The 23,337-nt window shown below is 48.0% G+C and overlaps 1 protein-coding gene and 1 long non-coding RNA gene across 8 annotated transcripts in view; both read left to right on the top strand.

Moving 5' to 3' along the window:
* St3gal3 (ST3 beta-galactoside alpha-2,3-sialyltransferase 3) overlaps nt 1-23,337 on the top strand; it is a 206,034-nt gene that overhangs the window by 36,660 nt on the left and 146,037 nt on the right. Inside the window, exon 1 of one of the 4 annotated variants that reach the window (XM_052177153.1) lies at nt 16,730-16,895. The exons of the other annotated variants lie outside the window; for them this stretch is intronic. Within the exon in view, the coding sequence (XP_052033113.1) occupies nt 16,823-16,895 (73 nt within the window). The 5' untranslated portion in view covers nt 16,730-16,822. Of the gene's footprint in view, nt 1-16,729; nt 16,896-23,337 lie in introns of those variants that run through there. 4 annotated transcript variants of the gene reach the window in all.
* Nucleotides 7-1,741, top strand: LOC127681165 (uncharacterized). Of its 4 annotated transcripts, XR_007977084.1 has the most exons (5): nt 7-301; nt 347-396; nt 521-570; nt 1,145-1,194; nt 1,345-1,741. It is a non-coding gene; the product is annotated as an uncharacterized LOC127681165 (long non-coding RNA). The 4 variants fall into 4 exon arrangements; XR_007977085.1 differs by lacking the exon at nt 521-570; XR_007977082.1 differs by lacking the exon at nt 1,345-1,741 and having other exon boundaries at nt 1,145-1,283.

Raw genomic sequence — 23,337 nt, 5'->3', positions numbered from 1 at the left:
AGGTAAGACTGTAGGGTAGGCTGTAAGGTAAGACTGTAGGGTAGGCGGTAAGGTAAGACTGTAGGGTAGGCGGTAAGGTAAGACTGTAGGGTAGGCGGTAAGGTAAGACTGTAGGGTAGGCGATAAGGTAAGACTGTAGGGTAGGCTGTAAGGTAAGACTGTAGGTAGGCTGTAAGGTAAGACTGTAGGGTAGGCGGTAAGGTAAGACTGTAGGGTAGGCTGTAAGGTAAGACTGTAGGGTAGGCGGTAAGGTAAGACTGTAGGGCAGGCGGTAAGGTAAGACTGTAGGGTAGGCTGTAAGGTAAGACTGTAGGGTAGGCGGTAAGGTAAGAGGGTAGGCGGTAAGGTAAGACTGTAGGGTAGGCTGTAAGGTAAGACTGTAGGGTAGGCTGTAAGGTAAGACTGTAGGGTAGGGCCGTAAGGTAAGACTGTAGGGTAGGCAGTAAGGTAAGACTGTAGGGTAGGCGGTAAGGTAAGACTGGTAGGGTAGGTGATAAGGTAAGACTAGGGTAGGCTGAAGGTAAGACTGTAGGGTAGGCTGTAAGGTAAGACTGTAGGGTAGGCTGTAAGGTAAGACTGTAGGATAGGCTGTAAGGTAAGACTGTAGGGTAGGTGATAAGGTAAGACTATAGGGTAGGCTGTAAGGTAAGACTAGGGTAAGCTGTAAGGTAAGACTGTAGGGTAGGCAGTAAGGTAAGACTGTAGGGTAGGCGGGTAAGGTAAGACTGTAGGGTAGGCGGTAAGGTAAGACTGTAGGGCAGGCGGTAAGGTAAGACTCGGGTAGGCTGTAAGGTAAGACTGTAGGATAGGCGGTAAGGTAAGACTGTAGGGTAGGCTGTAAGGTAAAGACTGTAGGGTAGGCTGTAAGGTAAGACTATAGGGTAGGCTGTAAGGTAAGACCTGTAGGGTAGGCCGTAAGGTAAGACTGTAGGGTAGGCCGTAAGGTAAGACTGTAGAGTAGGCGGTAAGGTAAGACTGTAGGGTAGGCGGTAAGGTAAGACTGTAGGGTAGGCGGTAAGGTAAGACTGTAGGGTAGGTGATAAGGTAAGACTGTAGGGTAGGCTGTAAGGTAAGACTGTAGGGTAGGTGATAAGGTAAGACTATAGGGTAGGCGGTAAGGTAAGACTGTAGGGTAGGCGGTAAGGTAAGACTGTAGGGTAGGCTGTAAGGTAAGACTGTAGGGTAGGCTGTAAGGTAAGACTGTAGGGTAGGCGGTAAGGTAAGACTGTAGGGTAGGTGATAAGGTAAGACTGTAGGGTAGGCTGTAAGGTAAGAATGTAGGGTAGGCGGTAAGGTAAGACTGTAGGGTAGGCGGTAAGGTAAGACTGTAGGGTAGGTGATAAGGTAAGACTGTAGGGTAGGCTGTAAGGTAAGACTGTAGGGTAGGCTGTAAGGTAAGGTTGTAGGGTAGGCTGTAAGGTAAGGTTGTAGGGTAGGCTGTAAGGTAAGGTTGTAGGGTAGGCTGTAAGATGCATGAGCTGAAGCATCCCCACACTCAGGGGTCAGAGGCAGGGGGATCTTTGTGAGTTCAAGACCAGCCTGATCTACAGATTGAGTTCCAGAACAGCCAGAGCTACACAGAGAAAACAGAACAGAGGGAGAGGGAGAGAGCGCAGGGAAGGACGGAAAGAAGGAAGGAAGGAGAGTGAGCTGAAAGATTCCAAGCCATTGAGCTTGGGGCTGGGCCTCGGGCTCAGTGCTGGGCCGCTTGCCTCGCCCACTAAGCTGTAGATTCAGTTACCAAAGAAATAAAAAATAGATGATTTTTGCCAAAATTAAAACTGCCTGCTATTCAAAGATGTAATTAAGAGGATAAAACAGGGCTGGAGAAATGGCTCAGCAGTGTCTGCCGACAGCTATAGTGTACTCATATAAAATGAATAAATAAATTTTGAGAGAGAGAGAGAGAGAGAGAGAGAGAGAGAGAGAGAGAGAGAGAGAGAGAGAAATAAAACGATAAAACTTAGAATGGGGAGATACTCAGTACTTGGCTGTAGAATATCCAGCAGTAAACATTCAATGCTTGTGTAGATCCATGTGTAACATATAAGGTTTTCATGACTAACAGTGAAACAACAAGCAGCCTAATAAAGATGAGTGAAGCCGACAGCTGCCCGGTGAAAGAGAATCGCTGGCGACAGCTCCCAGCCTTGCTCACTGGGCACACAGAGTCATGGAAGGCTGTGTCGATGCAGAGACCTGCACTGGAATCCTACCAACAGCTCCAGTCGTCATGGCCTCAAACCACAACGCAGCCCAGACATCCATCACAGACAGACAAAATGTGGCTTTTCCAGCAGGGCATAATGTCACATGCCTGCAGTCCCAGAAAAGACATTACCTTGTAATGGAGTACTATGCAGCAATGTAAAAGAAGCACATTGAGAATCTGGAGAGATACAGCTTAGTAGGTAATGCTTGCATAAGCTTAAGGACATGAGTTTGGATTCCCCAGCACTCCTGTTAAAACACTGACACAGTAGCCCACATCCATATTCCCAGCACTGGGGAGACAGGGACAGTAGGATCCCAGGAGCTTGCTGTCCAGAAAGCCTAATCTAGCCAGAATGGTTCTGGTTACAGTTCTGCTTTTTATTATGTGTGTGTGTGTGTATGTGTGTGTGTGTTTCTTGTTTTGGGTTTTTTTAAAAAAAGATTATCTATTTATTTTATATGAGTACACTGTAGCTGTCTTTGGACACACCAGAAGAGGGCATCAGATTTCATTACAGATGGTTGTGAGCCACTGTGTGGTTGCTAGGAATTGAACTCAGGACCTCTGAAAGAGCAGCTAGTGCTCTTAACCACTGAGCCATCTCTGCAGCCCCATGTGTTTCTTATTGTTTTGAGACAGGGATTTATTACACAGCCTGAATGACCTGGAACTGCCTGTGTAGACAAAGGCGGCCTCAAACTCACAGAGATCCTCCTGCCTTTGGCTTCTACGTGAAACACCTGGTCAGTTACAGTTTTAGTGAGAGACCCTGTCTTCAAGTATTAGGTACAGAGTGACAGAGGAAGATAACCAGTGTCAATCTCCGGCCTCCACACATGTACATATGGGTGAACATGTCTGTACATATATGTACACACATTTGTAGAGCACACATGCACCAGAACCAGATTCATACATGCACAATCATGACTCGTTCTGAGCTAAAGAAACTAGATACAAAAGAACACAGCACAATGGCCCCGTGGGTGAAGGTGCTTGCTGCCACGCCTGACGGCCTGAGCTTACACCCGGGGCACACATGGTGGGAGGGGAGAACCAGCTCCCAAAGGCCCCCTCTGACAGCCGTGCGCGTAGTGTGCGCACCTCTCCCGTTCCAGATGCACACACTGATTTATTAGCTAATTAATTAAATAAAAGTACTCCAGGTGGCTGTCGTGGTACAGACCTTTAGTCCCAACACTGGGGAGGCAGAGGCAGGGGGTGCTCTCTGAGTTTGAGGCCAGCCTGGTCTACAGAGCAAGTTCCAGGACAGCCGGGGGCTACACAGAGAAACCCTGGTCTCCAATAACCAATAAACAAACAAGCAAACAAACAAACAAACGTAACGTACAGAGGAGAACCTGTTGCACGGTTCCTCTCATAAGAAAGTGAAGCTAGTGGTTAGCAACGGGAAGATAGCATCAGCCTTTCTCTGCAGGGGGGGTGAAGGGAGGGGGTGGGGCGCATGGTGTGGGGCGGGGAGGTCCCGAGACCCACGGGAATGAGCCTCGGGTGACTGTGGTGAAGGTTTTGTGAATGAGAGTCTGTCAACTTAAATCTCACTCTTCTCAGATTTTGATTGAAAATGATGTTGAACTTTAAAACAAAGCAGGGAGGTTTTATGTCTGAGCTATCGCATAGCTTCTGACCTCTCTCCCCTTACTTTTTTGTATAGAAACTGACAATGGATTTTAAAATTTATATTTTTAGAAAGAAACAGGTGGGGCAGGGTTCACATCACCTGCTGTGAGATTTATACAATAACCAGCATAGGGTGTGTTGTATACAGTACACATTCAGATCAATGGGATCATAGAGTCCCAGAAAAGATCTGCTGTGTGTGGCCAGAGTGCCAGGGCCTTAGGTGGGGACAGAACAGTGTGTTCACTTAATGGCTGCAAGGAAGACAGACTGAGTTTCCCTCTCTCCAGCTGCATTTACTAGAAATGGATGGTGCCTCAACCTTCGCAGTGCTGAAACAGTTGTTTCATTGCTACTTCATAACTGTAATTTTGCTACTGTTATGAATTGTAACATAAATACCTGGTGTGTGCCCCTCACCAAGGGGTCACACTCTCTAAGTTGAGAACCACAGCCTAAGTGGAGAGAAGACAGTGAAATCTACAGGTGCAGAAGGGAATCCAAGTGACCTTAGGTTTGGTAACAGTTTCCTAAATAAGAAACAGGTAATATATTAAACTTGATAAAAAATAAAAATTTAGTCAGGTGGTGGCAGCATACACCTTTAGTCCCAGCACTAGGGAGATAGAGACAGGTGGATCTCTGTGAGTTTGAGGCCAACCTGGTCAATATAGTGAGTTTAGGGACAGCCTACATACAGAGAAGCCTATCGTGAAAAACCAAAAACGTAGCAGAGCATGATGTTGCAGCTTCAAAGCCTGCCAAGGTACCAGAGAGAGAACCTATCTCAGAACACTCTGAAAATGGGGCGGAAGGATCAGAAGCACAAGGTAACCTGGGCTACATAGTGAGTTCCATGCCAGCCTGGGCTATCGGGAGACTGGACCTGTATCAACAAACAAACCATTACAAGGTTTTATTTGTTTTTATTTTTTAAAGAAGGTTTTTATGGGGCTGGAGGGATGGCTGAGTGGCTATGAGCACTGGCTGTTGTCTCAGAGGACCCAGGTTCAATTCCCAGCTCACACCTGTCTGTCACTCCAGTTCCAGGGGATCTGACACGCTCACACAGACGTACACGTAGGCAAAACACCAATGCAGACAAAATAAATCTTAAAAGGAAAGTTTCGCATGTATATGCATGTGCATCCATTCATACTGTGCCTGTGGAGGCCAGGAGGTGGTGTTGGATTTCCTGAAACTGGAGGACAGACACTCATGAGCCATCTGGGTGATGGGAATTGACCTGGGTCCTCTGAAAGAGCAGCCAGTGTGCTCTTAACCACTCTCCAGCCCCATTTCTCTGTTTTACACACAGGTGCGTGCACATACACACATATGTGCACATGCACACACACACACACGTATGTGCACATGCACACACATATGTGCACATGCACACACACGTATGTGCACATGCACACACACATTTGTGCACATGCACACACACGTATGTGCACACACACGTATGTGCACACACACGTATGTGCACATGCACACACACGTATGTGCACATGCACACACACGTATGTGTACATGCACACACACATACACTTTTACACACATAGTAAGAGAGATTCGATCACTTCCCCCATTACTCTCTTCCTTCTTTCTCTTTGTCCATAATCTTTCTACTTTCATGTCGTGTATTTTGAACACTTAAGTCTTACGACCCAGGACAGGAAGACAAAGGGTCAATTAAAATTGGGCAGAGGTACAAACAGGCGCCTGACTAAAGCAAGCCTACAGATGGCAGGTAATCATTTGAAAAGCTGCTCACCATATTAGTAATTAGGAGAAATGCAAATTAAAGCTGCGGTAATAGACTGCTCTAATAAACCTTTAGAACGGCAAAAATTAAAAGACTCTATCAGGTTAGCGACACGCCAGCAACCGCAGCAGCGATTATACTGCCGGTGGGGATGTAAAATTGTGCGGCCATTTTGAAAACCAATCTGGCAATATTTTGAAAATTAACATTCATCCAGCATCCCTCCAGGCACTCCACACCAAGAGAAATGAAGGCATATATCTGAACTCATACCGAATGGTTTTAGCAACTTTTATTGTGACAGACCAAACTGGAAACAACCTGAACAATAAATTGTGGCGCGTGTATGCAGTGGGATGCGGCTCAGTATTCAAATAAACAATTGATTCCTGTAATACCTTACACGAATCTCAGACGATTATTCTGGGTAAAGAAATCCAGATATAAAGGTCATACTTTGTAATTATATTTATGCAGAATTCTCTACAGTACAAACTCATTTTTTGTGACACAAAAAGCCAATCGGGAACCTCGTGGATGAGTGAGTGAGCGTAAGGAGAGCATGCTCAGTAGCTTAGGTGTGAAGTTCCAGGGTCCGAGATGAAGACGGTCAAAGTGCGTCAGCTTGTACAGCTTCTAGAGGGTGTACTGTACGGGAATCGTAATTTGGTGGTGGTGTCTGGGAAACATTCAGAGAGTAAAAAACATTACCGGTGAAAGAACGCTGTTTGGACAGAGTTGACTTTTAAAGAGCAGCAAAAGCCCCTTGAGGAGGAGCTGTCGCCTGCGCATGCGCACTGGGTGGGCAGGACACCCCCCCCCTCCCCCCCCCCCCCCCCGTCTTTTAAGAATGAGAGACTGCTAAAGAAAACTCACTACCAATAAGGGACTGATGAAGTTTAAACTACAGGGAGGGATTGTGGGAGGAAACGGCAAAGACCATGGTATAAATTTAAGTAAGCCTTGGCTCCACCCTCCAGGCAATGTTGCCCAATCAGCTTTGGCATCATCACAAATTAAAGGAGGGTATTATGTTGCCAATTAGTGCTAGAATCTAAATAGGAAGCGTGTCAGGAGCCATTATTGTATTTTTCCTGTGTTATTTGGTACTATGTACAGTAGTACAGATACGTTGATGTCTTTGTTAAGTTAAATGGGCAGGTGAAATTTCTAGGTTAATTATTTAAAAAAAAAAAAAAGAAAGTGCATATAAAGTACATAACTAAAAGACCATCAGAAGAATCTGGACTGGTGGCGTCTGGTGCTCCTGTGGAGAACCTGGTTCAGTACCCAGAACTCAGGCTGTTCAGAAGTGCCTGTAACTACACCTCTAGGGGGCTCTTCCGCCCTCTTGTGGCCTTCCTGGGTTCCTGCACTTGCATGCACACAGATGCCCCTACTTTTATACAAATAATTTTAAAATGAGATAAAATCTTAAAACAAAACCCAAAACACTGAACAGAAGCAAAAATGCGCTGGGTGGTGGTGGCACACGCCTGTAATCCTAGCACTCTGGGAGGCAGAGGCAGGCGGATTTCTGAGTTTGAGGCCAACCTGGTCTACAGAGTGAGTTCCAGGACAGCCAGGGCTATACAGAGAAACCCTGTCTTGAAAAAAACCAAATCCGACCCCCCCCCCAAAAAAAAAACAAAAAGAAAAAAAACAGAAGCAAAAATGCAATAAGAGGTGGAGGAAGAAGAAAAGTCAACAGGAAAAAATAACGTTGAAGATCCCGGGATCTGGCCCAAACTGTGCACGTGTGCACGTGTGTGTTGAAGGCAGGGAGCTATGCCTCATATGTTCTTTCTGAGGGAAGCAAGGGGCTGTCTCCCATAGAAACAGTGAGTGGTGCTCCCTCCAAGTGCTCTCATATTAATAAGAGGCTTCCTGCCAGTTGCTCTGTGTCGTTTGCATTGATACCACAAAGGATTTTTATTTATCTTTGGTTTTTCAAGATGAGGTTTCTCTATGTCGCCCTGGCTGTCCAGAACTCACTCTGTAGACTGGACTGGCCTTGAACTCATGAGATCCGCCTGCCTCTGCTTCCTGAGTGCTGGGATCAAAGGCGTGCACCACCTTGGCCCCAACACTCCGCCATTTAAGAAAAGCCAGTTTTACTTAATGTTATTGATGAAACCGTCTTAAGTTCATTAGGTGTCGGCCTTGGATACGGTCATTTTCCCCACGTGGTACGGTGAAGCACGGAAGCCCTTCTGTCTCAGGACCGCAGGGGTGCGCTTGTTCACCTGCACGCTGCTCTAGCTGCTGTTTGACATACTCTTCTGCGAGAAGAATGCCGCCGCCGAGGCAAACGATGACTAGCTATCTGCATTATCTAGGGTTGGGCATGCGTGGCCTTTTCTCAGAAATGGATGAGGTGTGCCTGCTGTCCCAAAGGAAGCCACCAACTGTGTGTGGCAATGACAAACCTCAGCTTTCAAAATAATCAGAGTCATGGAGAACTTGTATCTGCTGCTGTTGTATGGCTTTTTCCAGGGAGACCTGAAGGCATGAATTTACCCCAGATGGGTCACCATTGCCCCACCCCCACCCCTACGATCTCCTGCGCTGGGAGAAGAGGATGAGGATGGTGAATGGAATGGGGTGGGAGAGAGTCTGGGGACCCTTCGTTACACTGCCACAGGCCTCACTGGCACTGAATTTTGCTTGTTCTGTTTCCTTCTTTGTGGGGCCAAGGTATTCTATAGGTCAGGACGGCCATCTGTTCCATGATAGACAGTCGTGTCATGCCCAGAGGAAATGCTTGTATCACAGCAGCTGCCACAAACTCCGTTGTTTAAGGCCCTTTCTGTTATGCTGGGTAGAGATATTAACAATTGTGGCTGTGCTGTGTGATCAGTGAGCCGTGGGCAGACGGGGTAACCCTGAGGAACAGTGGTGCCCACCCTCCACCTTTAGGGAGCTAAAGACCTTACAGTTAAGAGAGTGTCATAGATTTTAGTGATATGGATCCTGGGAGTGCGCCGATACCTGCTGGCCCAAAGTTCCTTTTTAAAATTAGATCTTAGTTTGGGTTAGCATCGAAGACCGTCCATAGCCATGTGGAGAAGTTACTTGTAAATCTCTTGGTTTTTCCATTTTTTTGGTGAGAGGTCGATTGTGCATGCTTTATTCAAAATGGTGATTTGTAATATTGAGTGACCGCGGAAACCCATTAGGATCAGGTGTCTTTATCACATGTCTTGTCTTTGTGGCACAGCACCTGACAGAACCGTCCCTAGGGAGGGAGTAGTTGTTCAGCTCATGGTTTAAGGGGTACAGCATTGGTGAGGTCGCTAAGGCGGGCGAGGCGGCTTGCTGCAGCGCTGGGACTGGTGGCCTGGCTTCCTCACAGGTGTGGTGCATGTCAGCTCAGGTGGGCACACACGCACATACACCACAATAAATCTTTAAGTTCCCATACAATCACCCGCTTCTCACCTGCGGCGCCACCCCTATTCAGTACATTACACTCGCGGTCAGCACACCGTCTTATAGGTGCTGTGTTAGCTGACTTAGCATAACTATAGTGTGTGGCAATGTAAGCTGTATTTGACATATTAGCTGCTTCACATCTTGCATTTGTTTGTTTGTTTGTTTGTTTGTTTTGAGACAGGGTCTTCTATGTAGTTCTCCCTGTCCTCGAACTCTCCGTGTAGACCAGGCTGGCGTCAAACTCAGAGATCCACTTGCCTCTGCCTCCTGGGTGCTGAGATTAAAGGTGTGTGCCACCATATCTGACTCATTTTTTAAATCATCTTTAATGTGTGCGTGCCTGCGTGTGGCTGATGTGCTATGAGTTTAGGTGCTGCCTTACTTACTTCTCCATGGCTGTGATAAAATTCCATGCTCAGGGCAACTTATAAAAGAAAGCATTCAATTTGGGGCTCACAGTTTCGGAGGGTTATAGAGTTCATAACCATCATGGGAGGAAGTGTAGCAGCAGCCAGGCGGGCAGGCAGGCAGGCAGGCGGGCCCTGGAGCAGTAGCCTAGAGCTTACATCTGATCCATTAGTGCAAGAGAGAGAGGGAGGGAGGGAGGAGAAATGGTGTGGGCTTTTGAAACCTGAAAGCCCACCCCAGTGACACACCTCCTCCAAAGGATCACACCTCCCAATCTTTCTCAGACAGTTCCACCAGGTGGGACCAAGCGTGCAGACTTATGAACCCATGGGGGCCATTTTAATTCAGACCTCTACAGGTTCCCACACGGGTAGAGATGTTGGATTACCCCGGACCTGAAATTACAGATAGGTTTGGGGTTTGTTTTTTTTTTTGTTTGTTTGTTTTCTTGGGTTTTGGTTGGTTGTTTGTTGACACAGGGTTTCACTTGTGTATCCATGCCTTGTCTAAAACTTACTGTGTAGGCCAGGCTGAATCTGAACTCACATAGCTCCACTGCATCTGCTTTCCAAGTGCTGGGATTAAAAGCATGTATTACCAGAACCTGTGTGTGGTATGGTATGGTGTGGTGTGTGTGTGTGTGTGTGTGTGTGTGGTGTATGTGTGTGTGTGTGTGTGGTGTGTGTGTGTGTGGTGTGTGTGTGTGTGTGGTGTGTGTGTGTGGTGTGTGTGTGTGGTGTGTGTGGTGTGTGTGGTGTGTGTGTATGGTGTGTGTGTATGGTATGTGTGTGGGGTGTATGTGTGTGTATGGGGTGTGTGGGGTATATGTGTGTGTGTGTGTGGTGTGTGTGTGGTGTGTGTGTGTGGTGTGTGTGTATGGTGTGTGTGTATGGTATGTGTAGGGTGTGTGTGTGTGTATGGGGTGGGGGGGTATGTGTGTGTGTGTGTGTTTTCTGTATGTGGTTGTATGCATGTGACTATGTGAGTGCAGGTGTCCATGGAAGGCAGAGCCACTGGAGCTGGAATTCCTGGCAGTTGTGAGGTGCCTGACGTGCCGGCTGGGAACTGACCTGGAGTCTCTGGAAGATCAGTGAGCGTTCCTAAGCAGTGAGCCATATTCCAGCCCCTCCATCGGATGCTTTTCAGCTTAACTCTTTTCCAGCGGAGGAAGATGGAACATAGCTGTTGTGAGTTAAATATCTGTGCCCTGGTGACTTTTTGCTTTTGGTTGTGGGACAGGCTGTCTTTCATTCCAGGCCAACTGGGGTTGGCTTTTGCCTTGCTCCAGCCTCCTCAGTGTTAGGGTTAGAAGCATGAGACACCATGTCCGGCTTGGTGGTGACATACCGCTACAGAAAAAGACCAAGCAGGGCTGCGACGGTGGCTCGGTTGGTGAAGTTCTTGCTTTTGAGCATGAGGATCAGAGTTTAGTTCCCAAGGATTCATGTAAAAAGTACCAGGCATCCGTGTGAATGTAGAACCATCCGTGTGCATGTAGAATCATCCGTGTGTGTGTGTGTGTGTGTGTGTGTGTGTGTGTGTAGAATCCCAGTCCCTGGAGTGGGGGCTGGAGCCCAGCTCACTGGTAGCCAGGATTGAACCCCAGGTTAATGAAAAGCCTGTCCCAAAGGAAGGGCCAGCTTCTTACTGAGGGTAAGACCCGGGGTTGTCCTCCAACAGCCTTAGTGAGGGCAAGACCCGGGGTTGTCCTCCAAATGCACATGCTCCACACATACATGTATCCACCTAGACATGAATACATACACACACACACACACACACACACACACACACACGCACACACACAAGTAATAAAGAGGAGGTCTTGGCTGGGCATGTATAGAAGTAATGGGACACTTGCTTAAAGCTGTGGGGTGGATCCTCCCAGGCAGATCCCCAACACTTCTAAAGGAAAGAGAAAAAAAGCAAAAACAAGTAAACATTCATCAGTTTCTTGAATGATGAAGGATTTTTAACTTCATTATAAAGAAGGGAAATGTGAAAGCACAATTCTTTGGAGGGCTGGAGAGAAGGCTCAGTGGTTAAGAGCACTGGCTGCTCTCCCAGAGGTCCTGAGTTCCATTCCCAGCAGCCACATAGTGACTCACAGCCATCTGTAATGGGATCTGACGCCCTCCTCTAGCACACAGGTGTACATGCAAATACAGTACACACACACACACACATCTTTAAAAATTCAGAAATTCAGTATGAAAAAGACAACTTGCCAGGCCGTGGTGGCACACACCTTTAATCCCAGCACTTGGGAGGTAGAGGCAGGCAGATTTCTGAGTTCGAGGCCAGCCTGGTCTACAGAGTGAGTTCCAGGACAGTCAGGGCTAAACAGAGAAACCCTGTCTCGGAAAAAAAAAAAAAAAAGATAACTTTATTTTTTATTCTTCTTAAATTTTATTTGATTTTATGGATGTGGTTGTTTTGCTTTTATGTACATCTGTGCGTCGTTATATTCCTGGTGCCCTAGGAGACCAGAAGAGGTGTTGAATCTCCTGGAACTGGAGTTGCAGGTGGTTGAGATCTGCTGTGTGTGTGTGTGTGTGTGTGTGTGTGTGTGTGTGTGTGTGTGTGCGTGCTGAAAATTGAACCTGGGTCTTCTAGAAGAACAGCCTGTGCTCTTAACCACTGAGCTATCTTTCCAACACCCTCACCCCCACCTCTAGCTCAGAGAGCCTCTGAACCAGAAGGCTTTGCTAGAAACCAGTATTTTTGGCCTAGTGTTCCCCTGTGAGTCCACAGCTGTGGGCTGGCAAAAAGCCCAAATATAAGTTGAAAAATGTTTGAAGCCTCAGGGTGATCTTGAAGGTGGCTGTCTGCAGCATCCCTTTAACACTATTCTATTTTTGGTATAAATGTCTCCATTTATTCAAAAGAGGGTGGGAAATTGTACATATGTTCATGTTTATATATACATAAGCATAGATCACATCTAGATTTGCATACGTGTGCATAAAATAACTGTGAGCATGAAATCTAGAAATAATAACTTTGGTTGCCTTCCAGGAAGAAAGCTGGGAGATGTGAGCCTGGAGAAGGTGAGAGAGAGAGAGAGAGAGAGAGAGAGAGAGAGAGAGAGAGAGAGAGCGCGCGCTGGGGAGAGCCGGGGGGGCCGGAGGGAGAGAGAGAGAGAGCTCTGGGGAGAGTCAGGGGCCGGAGGGGGAAAGAGAGAGAGAGAGAGAGAGAGCTGGGGAGAGTCAGGGGCCGGGGAGAGAGAGAGAGAGCGAGCGAGAGAGAGAGAGAGAGAGAGAGAGAGAATCTGTGTTTGTGTGTGTGCACGTGCCTTTGTGTGTCTCTCTGTTTCTGTGTGTGTGTACTGTCTCTGTGTCTCTGTGTGTCTCTGTATGTCTCTCTCTGCATGTGTGCATGTGTCTATGTGTGTATGCATCTATGCATGTGTGTCTCTGTGTGTATTTATGTGTGAATCTGTGCTCCCACCATGCTGTGTGACCCAGTATACCCACTCCCAAGAGTTCATCCACAGGGTTCCTGCAGAGTTACCCACTGTAAAATTTTCTGTTTTGCACCGTTTTCCTTTTCTCTTTTGTGTGCCAGTGTCTTGCCTGCAGGTGTGTCTGTGCACCATGTATGTGCCTGGCGCCCCAAGATCAGAAGAGACCATTGGATCTCCTGGGTCCTCTGTAAGAACAGTGAGCGCTGAGCCTCTCTCTAATCCGACATTGTTTCTTTGTGTTTTAGTAGCAAGTGTTTGGCAGCTATTTAGGTATTTATCAGCAGGGAACAAATTAATGAATGATGGTTCCCATTTCTCGAGTCTTCTGCTGGAGCTAGAGGGCCTCTGTGTCCCCGTAGGAGAAGGTTTCTAGAATGTATCTTCAGATGCAGAACACAAGCGTCAGGAGTTTTGCACGTGTCTAACAAGGCTCTAAGTGTTTGTCATCATTCGCAACCAGAGCAGCTGCTTATTCCATTCCTTTTATTGTAAAATAGTTTCGAAACATTTTCCTCTGGGCTCTAACATGTTATTATTATGAGCTTTCTTATTATGAGCAGTATTTGGCACAGAGGAGTGACAAAATCACATTTTCAAGTGATTAAATCTGGTCCACTTTGAGCCAATCAGAGTGACCTACTGATTTGTGTTTGGTAGCCAAGTGCCTTTAAATGGTATTTCAGCTCTGTACTGGAGCATCGCAGAGTAGCCGTCGGCGTGAGCCACAAGGGGGCAGCAGAACCCTTTGATTGCAACAGCAGTGACTTAGGATGGCTTTTGGCCAAGTCCAGCTGCTTACCGGCCTTCAATTCAACTGTGTGCATCTAGAAGTCAGGGCACTGTGTGAGCCGTCCTCAGAGGCGTAGAGGGGTGAGAGGGGAAGGGCTGGGTTTCCGAGTCACCTTCTCTCCTCTCTTACAGGTTGCTCAGTGGATTACAGAGCAGTGTGGGAGACATTGGGGTATTGCAGCATGCTAGCACTTAAGCACTGAGGCTTCCGAACCTCTCCACCCGACGCTGAGTACTGGCTCTGCAGCCTTGGGCCACTTATGTTCTTACTCTTTGAACCTAAGACGACCAGTGAGATAATCTAAGTAAACCTCTTAGCACTCGCCGTCCTGAGCATTCCAAGCAGCTGATTACAGGCTCAGTGCGGAAGGACACTTGCCGCCAAGCCTGCCATCCCGTGCACGATCCCCGAAACAGTTAGCGGAAGCAAGAACCGGCTCCAGCAAGTTGTCCTCTGATTTCCACATGCACTTTTACCGACACACATACATAAACATGCATAATGCACACATTAATGTCAAAACATTTAAAAATAGATGTTCATAATTAAAATAATATCAATTACCAGCAGAGATGGGTAATAGATTCTTAGTAGATTTTGTTTGTTTGGCTGTTTTTTTTTTTTTTTTTAATTGGATACAGAGTCTTTTTATGTAGCCCTGGCTATACTAGAACTCCCTATCTAGATCTGGCTGCCCTCAAACTCACAGAGATCCACCTGCCTCTTCCTCTTGAGTGCTAAGATTAAAGGCATGTGCTATTACTGGTTTCTTGATTAGTGACTTATGTATTTAGTAATTGTTTTTGTTTGGTTGCAAGCAAGGTAGAAATATGTATTTAGAATGATTTTAAAGCTGCCTTTTCTCAGAGGGGCTTACAAAGTGTTTACGGCCTCATTTACCCTCTATAAAATAGTCTTAATTGTATGTGTTCTCGTATGCATGTATGTATGTGTGCAAGTTCTAGATCTCTGCAGCCTGTGTTAAAGATCCCATCCCAGTGTGTCTCTGTGTGCTTTTGATGGGAAAGTATGGTGTTAGTGCTCATGTGAGGCAGTTGGGCAAGACGGTATTGCTGAAGGAAGCACACTCAGGTAAACTTCAGGTGGGGTAAGCTCACCAGGGCGCGGTTGTGAGAGCAGCCCCTGGAAGGACAGGAAGGCGGAAGAATGCAAGGGACGCTCACGTAAGAAGTCACGCTGTGATTCCGTCCCAGGCATGGCCTCCTGTAGCCGTGGAGATGGGAGCTGAGCTGGTCCCTTTGAATTGGAGGGAAGGGAGTCTGCTTTTATAGTTACATTGTCACCACTGCTCACAGGTTCGGGGCTGCCCCAGAGAAGGGACATGACCTCAGAGCTGACAGTTCTGAGTGCTGACAGCTGGGGGATTTCTGGCGCCATGATCACAGCATCTGCTGAGCAGATCTTGTTTCTCAGGGGGCATCTGAGTGGCACCTGTAGTGTCCTGTAGCTCTGCCACGGTCACTTGAAAGGGGAACAAGGAGTATTTCTTTGACAAAATACTTAATGTGGGGCCATAGTTTTCAGGGTTGGAGACACAGCTCAAGTGGTAGAGAGTGCCCACCTACCATGCACGAAAAGCAGTATTCAGTCCCCAGCCCCGAATAAGCCGGGTGTGGCGGTAAGGAGGCAGGAAGAGCAGAAGGCCAAGATTGTCCATGTCACTTAGTGACAGATGCTTTGACCTGGATAGATACACCAAGGTGGCCTTGGTTCACAGCGCTTTGCCTGCCCTGCCTCCTAAGTGCTGGGATCAAGCCAGTGCGTCAACACTCTGGGCCCCCAGACTTGCATTATTACATGTTCTCTGTGATAAGCACCAGCCCCTCGAGAACTTGGTACTCTTAATCTAGCTGCCCTCCCGTAGGCTCTGCCTCTTAAATTGCCCCTCCACCCACCTCTCAGGACTAGTGTGTTGGGAATGGAGCTTGTAGGCCGCGAGCCTGCGGGGATAGCCTACCTCCCAGCCGCCATACATGGCTAGCATAAGAAGAGATGGCTTTGGATGGCGTGGAGCATGTGTGTGCATGTGCACACACACACACCTTTGCATGCACACAGGCATGGAGCCCACGGTTGACACCAAGTGTCTTCCTCGGGCAGTCTCCTGTTTGGGGTCTGAGCCAGGGTCTCTCACTGAACCTGGGCAGCCTTCTACCTCTGGGGTTCTCCTGTGTCTGCTTCCCCAGGGCTGGGGTTATGGACACAAGCTGTGCGGTGCCCAGCTCGAATCAGGCCTAGCCATCATGTGCTTCTCATGGTCCTACCTAGCAGAGGGAAGACAGCAAGGCCATGTGGCCCTCACCGCTGCAGTGCTGCATGGGTCATACTGCGTGGTTCATAGCTTGAGGGTTGCTTGGTTGTTTTTTTTTAATCACTGCTGGTATACCTTTGGTTTACTTTAAAAACCACATTTTAGATTCCCTAAAGCTGTAAGCTTAAGTCACTACCGACATAACTTCATTGTTTTCCTTACCTGGGGACATTTAAAAAGACAGAGGGGAAAAAAATAAGAATGAAATTAAAAGTCTTGGGAGGGCTAAATTATACCAGAGGGAAGTAATAGAAAGAAAGAATATAAAGATACAAAACTAGTCCAGAGATTCTTTGCTGTAGGGAGGCAAAATAGTTTCATGCTGTGTATGTGCACGCGTGAATGTGTTTGAGTGTGTGTGTTTGCATAGCATGTGTTTGCATGCGTGTGTTTATTTTTAGATTGAAAAGTCCCAAGCTTGTCAGGAAACTGTGAGAACCAGCTTTCCCTCAACTCCAGCAGGTGACATGGTGACAGTCAGGGATCTTGGATTACAAAGAACGTTCATGCACACGGCCCTGTCAGTATCCAGGTGGATACCACCCACATAGCTCTGGGGTGAGAGCAGCCCAGAGGAGAGATCAGTTACTTCTCTGTCAGTCAGGGAGGATTACCGCCCAGGATAACGGCTTCTTATTTAGACAGGTCCATCCCAGTGGGTGTAAGGAGAGAGGCATCTGGGCCTGAGGTGTCTTGTACAACTATAGCTGAGGGTCACGGGAAGAGACTGAGGACAGGACTGAGTGAGAAGGGGGTTTTCAGAGATGAGGAAGACTTTGAGGAAACTGTGCTGTGACAGGTGGCATGGCCACTGGGGACCTGGGGGAAGTGCTCCAGGTGAGTGGAATCTCAGAAAATTTCTCAAGTCCCAGTGCTGTCTGTGAGGGACCTGTGGGGAGGTGGAGGAGGAGGGGGAGGAGGGTGAAGTGGAGGAGGAGGGGGAAGGAAGAACTGGTGGCCACGGTATTCTGTAGATTTCTAATTTCTATTTGAGTGCCTAGAATTGATTAATTATCATTTTCTTGGTTGCTTATTTGAAGACTTGGGTTCATGTAGCCCAGACTGGGCTCAAACCTTCTTTGAAGCCAAGAATGGCCTTGAACTCCCTATTCTTGGTTTTCTTGCCTCCACCTCCCAAGTACTAGGATTATAGTGTCAGGAATTGAAAACTGGGAATACATTCCCTTATTTTCTCAGCATAATTAATCCCACATCCATATAATCACTCACTAAACAAGTTACTCTATTAGTCTGTATAACTAGGGCAGTCATTTTTAAGATCAAAATTGATTTGACCTAATTTGTGAAACCAAAATTACATTAGAGTTTGCTTCTACTTTTTGAGGAAACTGTAAGAAAGGTAAGCTCTGAAACACCTAAGCACAGGTGCTGTTTCGTGAGTTGAGACAGGGAAGCACACGGTGGCCCTTGTTGTGCGAATCAACCTTGGAGAATGTCTGAGGTCACCTTTACTTGATATTTTAAAACGAACATTGAAAGAGTGGTTAATCTGACCCAGAGACACACATTTGGGAGATGGGTACAGGACAGGCTTCTTGGAGCTCCAGCTCAAGCCTGGACTTACAGGGAATGAATAAGGAGGGTGCATGCTAGACAGATGGGTGAGCAGGAGTAAGGTGCAAGGGCCCTTCCTGTGCCGGATGCTAAGTTTGTTCTGTTCTAGATAGCTGAAGAGAAGAACTCCCGAGAGGCCTGAATAAGATAGGTGGAGTCTTTGTTAACCACGTGGTGGAACTGTCCCAGACTGATAAGTGGGAAGCAGCCCCAACCTCCAGTTGGTTTCAGTTGTTAAGGGGAAGAACCCCCACAATTAAGATATAGTTGTGACTATACATAAAACAAGCGTTGTTTACAGAAGCTGAGAGGTAACAGCCACCAGACAGTTAACCTTTAGCTCAGGGTCATATTGTATAGGAATATATGCTGGTCCAGAGACCAGGCTTACCATAGATAGTTTTAGCACTAGAAGTGTTCTTAGGAATATATTTATGAGATGGCATAACTCTAGTTCAATGCTGAGTTAGGAGGGAGCAGCTAGAGAGATGATTTTAAGCACTAAAGAAACACAGCTAGCTTTGCAGGGAAGGAGGAGGCTAACAGCAGGACAGACTGACAGACAAGAGAGGATGGTGGGGAGTCAGAAGGGACTGCTTGGCCCTTGGGGTGGCCTTTGAGGGTCTTCACCTTGTTCCTGCTTCCTGCTGCACTGTGATGTGACATGAACAGCCTCAGCCTCAGAACAGCCTCTGCCCTCTGCCCTTTGCCCTCTGCCCTCTGCCTCTGCCTCATGCTTCGGCCTCATGATGTGAACTTCCCCATGAGTTTTTTTGGGGGTGGGGGTGGGGGTGGTTTGAGTTGTTTTTTCGAGACAGGGTTTCTCTGTGTGGCCCTGGCTGTCCTGGAGCTCACTCTGTAGACCAGGCTGGCCTCGAACTCAGAAATCTACCTGCCTCTGCCTCCCAGAGTGCTGGGATTACAGGTGTGTGCCACCGCCCAGTTCCCCATGAGCTTTTGCTGCCATGATAGGATGACAGCAGTGCAAAAGCAAGACAGGAAGGACGGGAGCAGAGGGTGGATGTGGGCCAAGACACTAGGTGGGAGAAGCCTGAGGGAGGACCTGAGGGCTGGCGCACAGGCTGGATGGCTGCTGGCACTTGGGGTGAGCAGGCAGTGAGTCAGGTCACAAAGGGTTGCGTCATAACTAAGGGCTTAGGCCTTACCCAGTGAAGAAGGGCAGGCTGCAGACACTGTGTAAAGCAGGCTTCCGGAACTGATGTCACGCGTGGCTCTGACCACAGGTGGAATCCTATTATTGAAAAATAACTAGTGCCTTCTCTGTGTGTTGGCCATTAATCAGTATATGTCTCGTCATTGGACCAATGGAAAACATCATGTAAATTAAAAGATACTTTTAAGTAAGTAATTATGAGAATATTACATGTTAGAATTTGGGTAAAGCTAATAATAACCTAAGGGAAAATTTATAGAGTTAATTGCATTTATTAGAAAAAAACCAGTCATTTAAATATCATTTGCAAGAAGTTAGAAAATAGGGGGCTGGAAAGATGGCTCAGTGGTTAAGAGCACCGACTGCTCTTTCGAAGGTCCTGAGTTCAAATCCCAGCAACCACATGGTGGCTCACAACCATCTGTAATGGTATCTGATGCCCTCTTCTGGTGTGTCTGAAGACAGCTACAGGGTACTCACATATAACAAATAAATAAATCTTTAAAAAAAAGAGAGCAGAAGTTAGAAAATAGGCATGGTAATGCAGGCCTGTAATCCTAGTACTTCAAAGGCTGAGGCAGGAGAATTACACATTTGAAGCACATCTAGGTTACTTAAGCGATGTCTCAGCGTTTGCTGCTCTCCCACAGGACCCCAGTTAGATTCCCAAAATCCACATGGCAGCTCACAAACATCTGTGTTTCGGGGGATCTGACACTCTTTTCTGGCCGTCATGGGTACTACACACATGTGTTTCACAGACAGGGATGCAGCGAAATCACCCATGCACAGAAAACAAAAGAAATATTGAAAAAGTAAGGACTGGAGAGATGGCTAAGAATACTTGCTGCTTGCCAGAGGTCCTGAGTGAGCTCAGCTCCCCACATCCACATCCCTCAGACGCCACAACAGCCCGTGACTCCAGCTCCAGGGATGTCGGCTTCTAGCCTCCCTGGGCACCTGTGCATGTCTCACACACACACAGATACACACAATAAATATAAGCCTCTAACTTATTTTTAAGTTAAAAAAACAAACCTGTACAGCAGCGTAAACTCAAAGGAGGAAACAAGGAGGACTTTGGTGTGAAGGAAAGAGACCGCACTGTACAGAAGACCACCAAAGGAAGGCGCTCTCTCCAGAGAGTGATAAAACTGAGAATCCCTGGCAGGGCAGATGACAGAGGAGCTGGGGGAGGAGGAGCAGCTGGAAAGCACCAAGTGAACGCAGCAAGAGCTGCAGGCTTTAACAGACATTAGGGATAGTGGGAGCAGATAGAGACATGCCAGAAAGCTCTGGGAACTCATATATATGGATCAGTTTAAGAAAATCCAGTGTTTACTGGGCTAGGGAGATGGCTCATCGGAATATAAGGCCTGGAGTTCAGATCCCCAGAGCTCACATAAAAGCCAGCCAGGCATGGAAGCTGCTTGTAATTCCAGCACTTGGGAGGCCAAGACAGAATCCCCAGGGCAAGCTGGATGGATTGCTAGTCTTGCTGGAATCCATGAGCTCTGGATTCGGCAAGAGACCCTGACTTACTTAAAAGAAACAAAACAGACAAACAAACAAACAAACAAACAAAACCCAAAGCAGTGAAGAGGGCTGCGATTGTCAACCTGCCACAGCCTAGAGTCCTTTGGGAAGGGGGCCCCAACAGAGAAAATGCTTCTACCAGACTGGCTTGTGGTTAGGCCTGAGGTGTATGTTCTTGATTGGTGATGGGTATGGGAGGGCCCGTCTCCCTGTGGGCAGGGCCGCCCTGAGAAGGTGGCCCTGAGTGCTGTAAGAAAGCAGGCTGAGCAAGCCATGAGGAAGCCAGGAAGCAGCGCCCCTCCATGGCCTCAGCATCAGCTCCTGCCTCAGGTTCCAGCCCTGCTTGAGTTTTTGCTGTGACTTCCCCCAGTGATGGACTGTGATGTGGAACTGTAAGCTGAAGTAAACCCTTTCCTGACTAAGTTGCTTTTGTTTAGTTTTTATCACAGTAATAGAGATTGTAAAATACTCCAGCATTGACTTTGGGCCTATACATGCATAGATACCTGTGTATCTACACACACACACACACACACACACATGCACACACACATGCACACATACACACCTGACAGGAACATGGATATACACATGTGCATTTATCATGCATATACACAGATTACATTTTTCTTTTTTGAGGCAGCGTCTTACTGCATATCCTGACTGGCCTGGAACTTGCTCTGTAGACCAGGCTGGCCTCCAGCTTGCAGAGCTCCGGCTGCCTCTGCCTCCCAAGTGTGTGCCACAACACCCAGCTTGCCAAATTATTTTTTGAAGTAAGTAGGTAAAGTTCCACATTTGTTCATGCTGGCGCTAGTGGAGAACTCCAGTGTGCAAAAGAGAATCTGGAAAGTCAACCAGATGAGCTGGGGATGGCTCAGTGGGCTAGCACCTGGTGAGCAGACCCAAGACCCACATAAAAGTGAGCAGGCGGTCCGTCTGGAAAGCCCAGCCGCCAGCCCTGCAGCTCTTGGACCAGCGCTCTCTCTGTCTCTCTCTGTCTCTGTCTGTCTCTGTCTCTGTCTCTGTCTCTCTCTCTCTCTCTCTCTCTCTCTCTCTCTCACACACACACACACACACACACACACACACACACACTAGCATACGCATGTATATACCACACACACATTCAGCCAAAGTTTCTGTGGGTAGGTTTTGTAAAGTTTTGAAAGTAAAACAGAGATACTACTGAAAGCCATTCTTGGATGTTCAGCCTGGTGCACCGAGGGAAGGGAAGGGGCCTAATACCCAGTTCCCACCAGAGAAGCTCTGGGCCGCCTTCCATGTTCTGTTACGTCCTTTCTATCTCTGCTGACTTAAGCTCATGCGGTCATCAGGACTGGGATGAGGATCAGGCAGTGAGCTCGGGTAAGTTGGCTGGGACAGCATGCAGAGACAGACATGGCCGCAGTTCTTTCTGTCCTCTCATTTGCATCTGCGTAGCGGACTCTGAAGTAAAAGGGCGGCTTGCAGCTTGCGACTGACCTCTTGCTGCCTTTGTTGGCAGAGAAACAAGTGTAAACACACTGACCTGACACAATGGCCTCAGACTTGAACTTCCCATCCAGGGCGTAAGCAACCCATAACTTACAAGCACAAAAATCAAAAGGTGCTTGAAGTAGAATTCAGTGTGGCTTCCACATAGCTCAGCTGATAGAGTGCTTGTCTGGTATACACCAGGCCCCAGGTTCGATTCCTGGTACCCTGAAAAGCCAGTCATGATAATGCACACCTGAAGTTCCACACTGGGGAGGTAGAGATGGGAGGATCAGGAGTTCCCAGTCATTCTCAACTGCACAGCAAGTTCTAGGTCACCACAGGCCAGGTAGAGCCCTTTTCAAAAACAGGAAGAAGAGGAAGAGGAAGATCATGGGGGAGGAAGGGTGAGAGAAACTTGACTGGCTCAGGCCTTTCTATAAGAAAATTAACACAAACAGAAGAGTTTTTTTTTTTTAAAAGTGTCTCTTTGTATTTTAGGTATGTAAGTGTTTTGTCGTTTTGTTTGTGGGTGTGTTTGTGTACTGTGTGCATGCAATGCCTGCAGAGGCCAGAAGAGGGCACTGGATCCCCAGAAACTGGAGTTTAACAGACAGTTGTGAGCCGCCACGTTGGGCGCTGAGAACTAACCCAGGTTCTCTGGAAGAGCAGCCGAGATTGTAGCAGGCAGGAGCAGGAGCAGGAGGGAGGGAGGGACAGCCTTATTGTGACTGGCTGAGGTTCAGTGGGTGACAGGGACAGAGTAATGAAGGAGCGTGTCCTGTCGACAGGCCACAAATCCAGACTGTAAACTTCCCCGGAGGTGAGACCAGACATACAAACCATTCGGACAGACGTGGGTCCGAAGGAATCTTGCCTTGCTTTCGGTTGTTTCAAAAGAAGAAATTACTCAGTTTAACAAACATTTCAAAATCTGTGCTGCTGCGCCAAAAGCATGAAATAGCAAGTCCCATGAGGCCCAGGTTGTGGTGGGGAGCCTGAGGCCTGGTGTCCTGCAGGGTCTTCCTCGTGGCCGGCAAAGCTCCTCACTCCGGATCTCCAGCTGCCTTTGCAGCCCCACTTTCCAAGATGAAAAGCAGTGCCCTCCCCCCCAGGGAGGGTCCTGAGCGTGAGGACCCACTGCCTCGCCTCTCCAATTACAGAGCCCAGGCTGGGGGGCGCCCCTCTCCAGGAACCCAGGCTGGGGGGCGTCCCTCTCCAGGAACCCAGGCTGGGGGGCGCCCCTCTCCAGGAACCCAGGCTGGGGGGCGTCCCTCTCCAGGAACCCAGGCTGGGGGGCGCCCCTCTCCAGGAACCCAGGCTGGGGGGGGTCGTCCCTCTCCAGGAACCCAGGCTGGGGGGGCGTCCCTCTCCAGGCACCCAGGCTGGGGGGCGCCCCTCTCCAGGAACCCAGGTTGGGGGGCACCCCTCTCCAGGAACCTAGGCTGGGGGGCGTCCTTCTCCAGGAACCCAGGCTAGGGGGCATCCCTCTCCAAGAACCCAGGCTGGGGGGGGCAT

Source organism: Apodemus sylvaticus, chromosome 3 (genome assembly GCF_947179515.1).
Source record: "Apodemus sylvaticus chromosome 3, mApoSyl1.1, whole genome shotgun sequence".
In the NCBI taxonomy this organism is placed as follows: Eukaryota; Metazoa; Chordata; class Mammalia; order Rodentia; family Muridae; genus Apodemus; species Apodemus sylvaticus.
The sequence above is the reverse complement of the archived record's forward strand: the minus strand, read 5'-3'. Positions and strand labels throughout refer to the sequence as shown.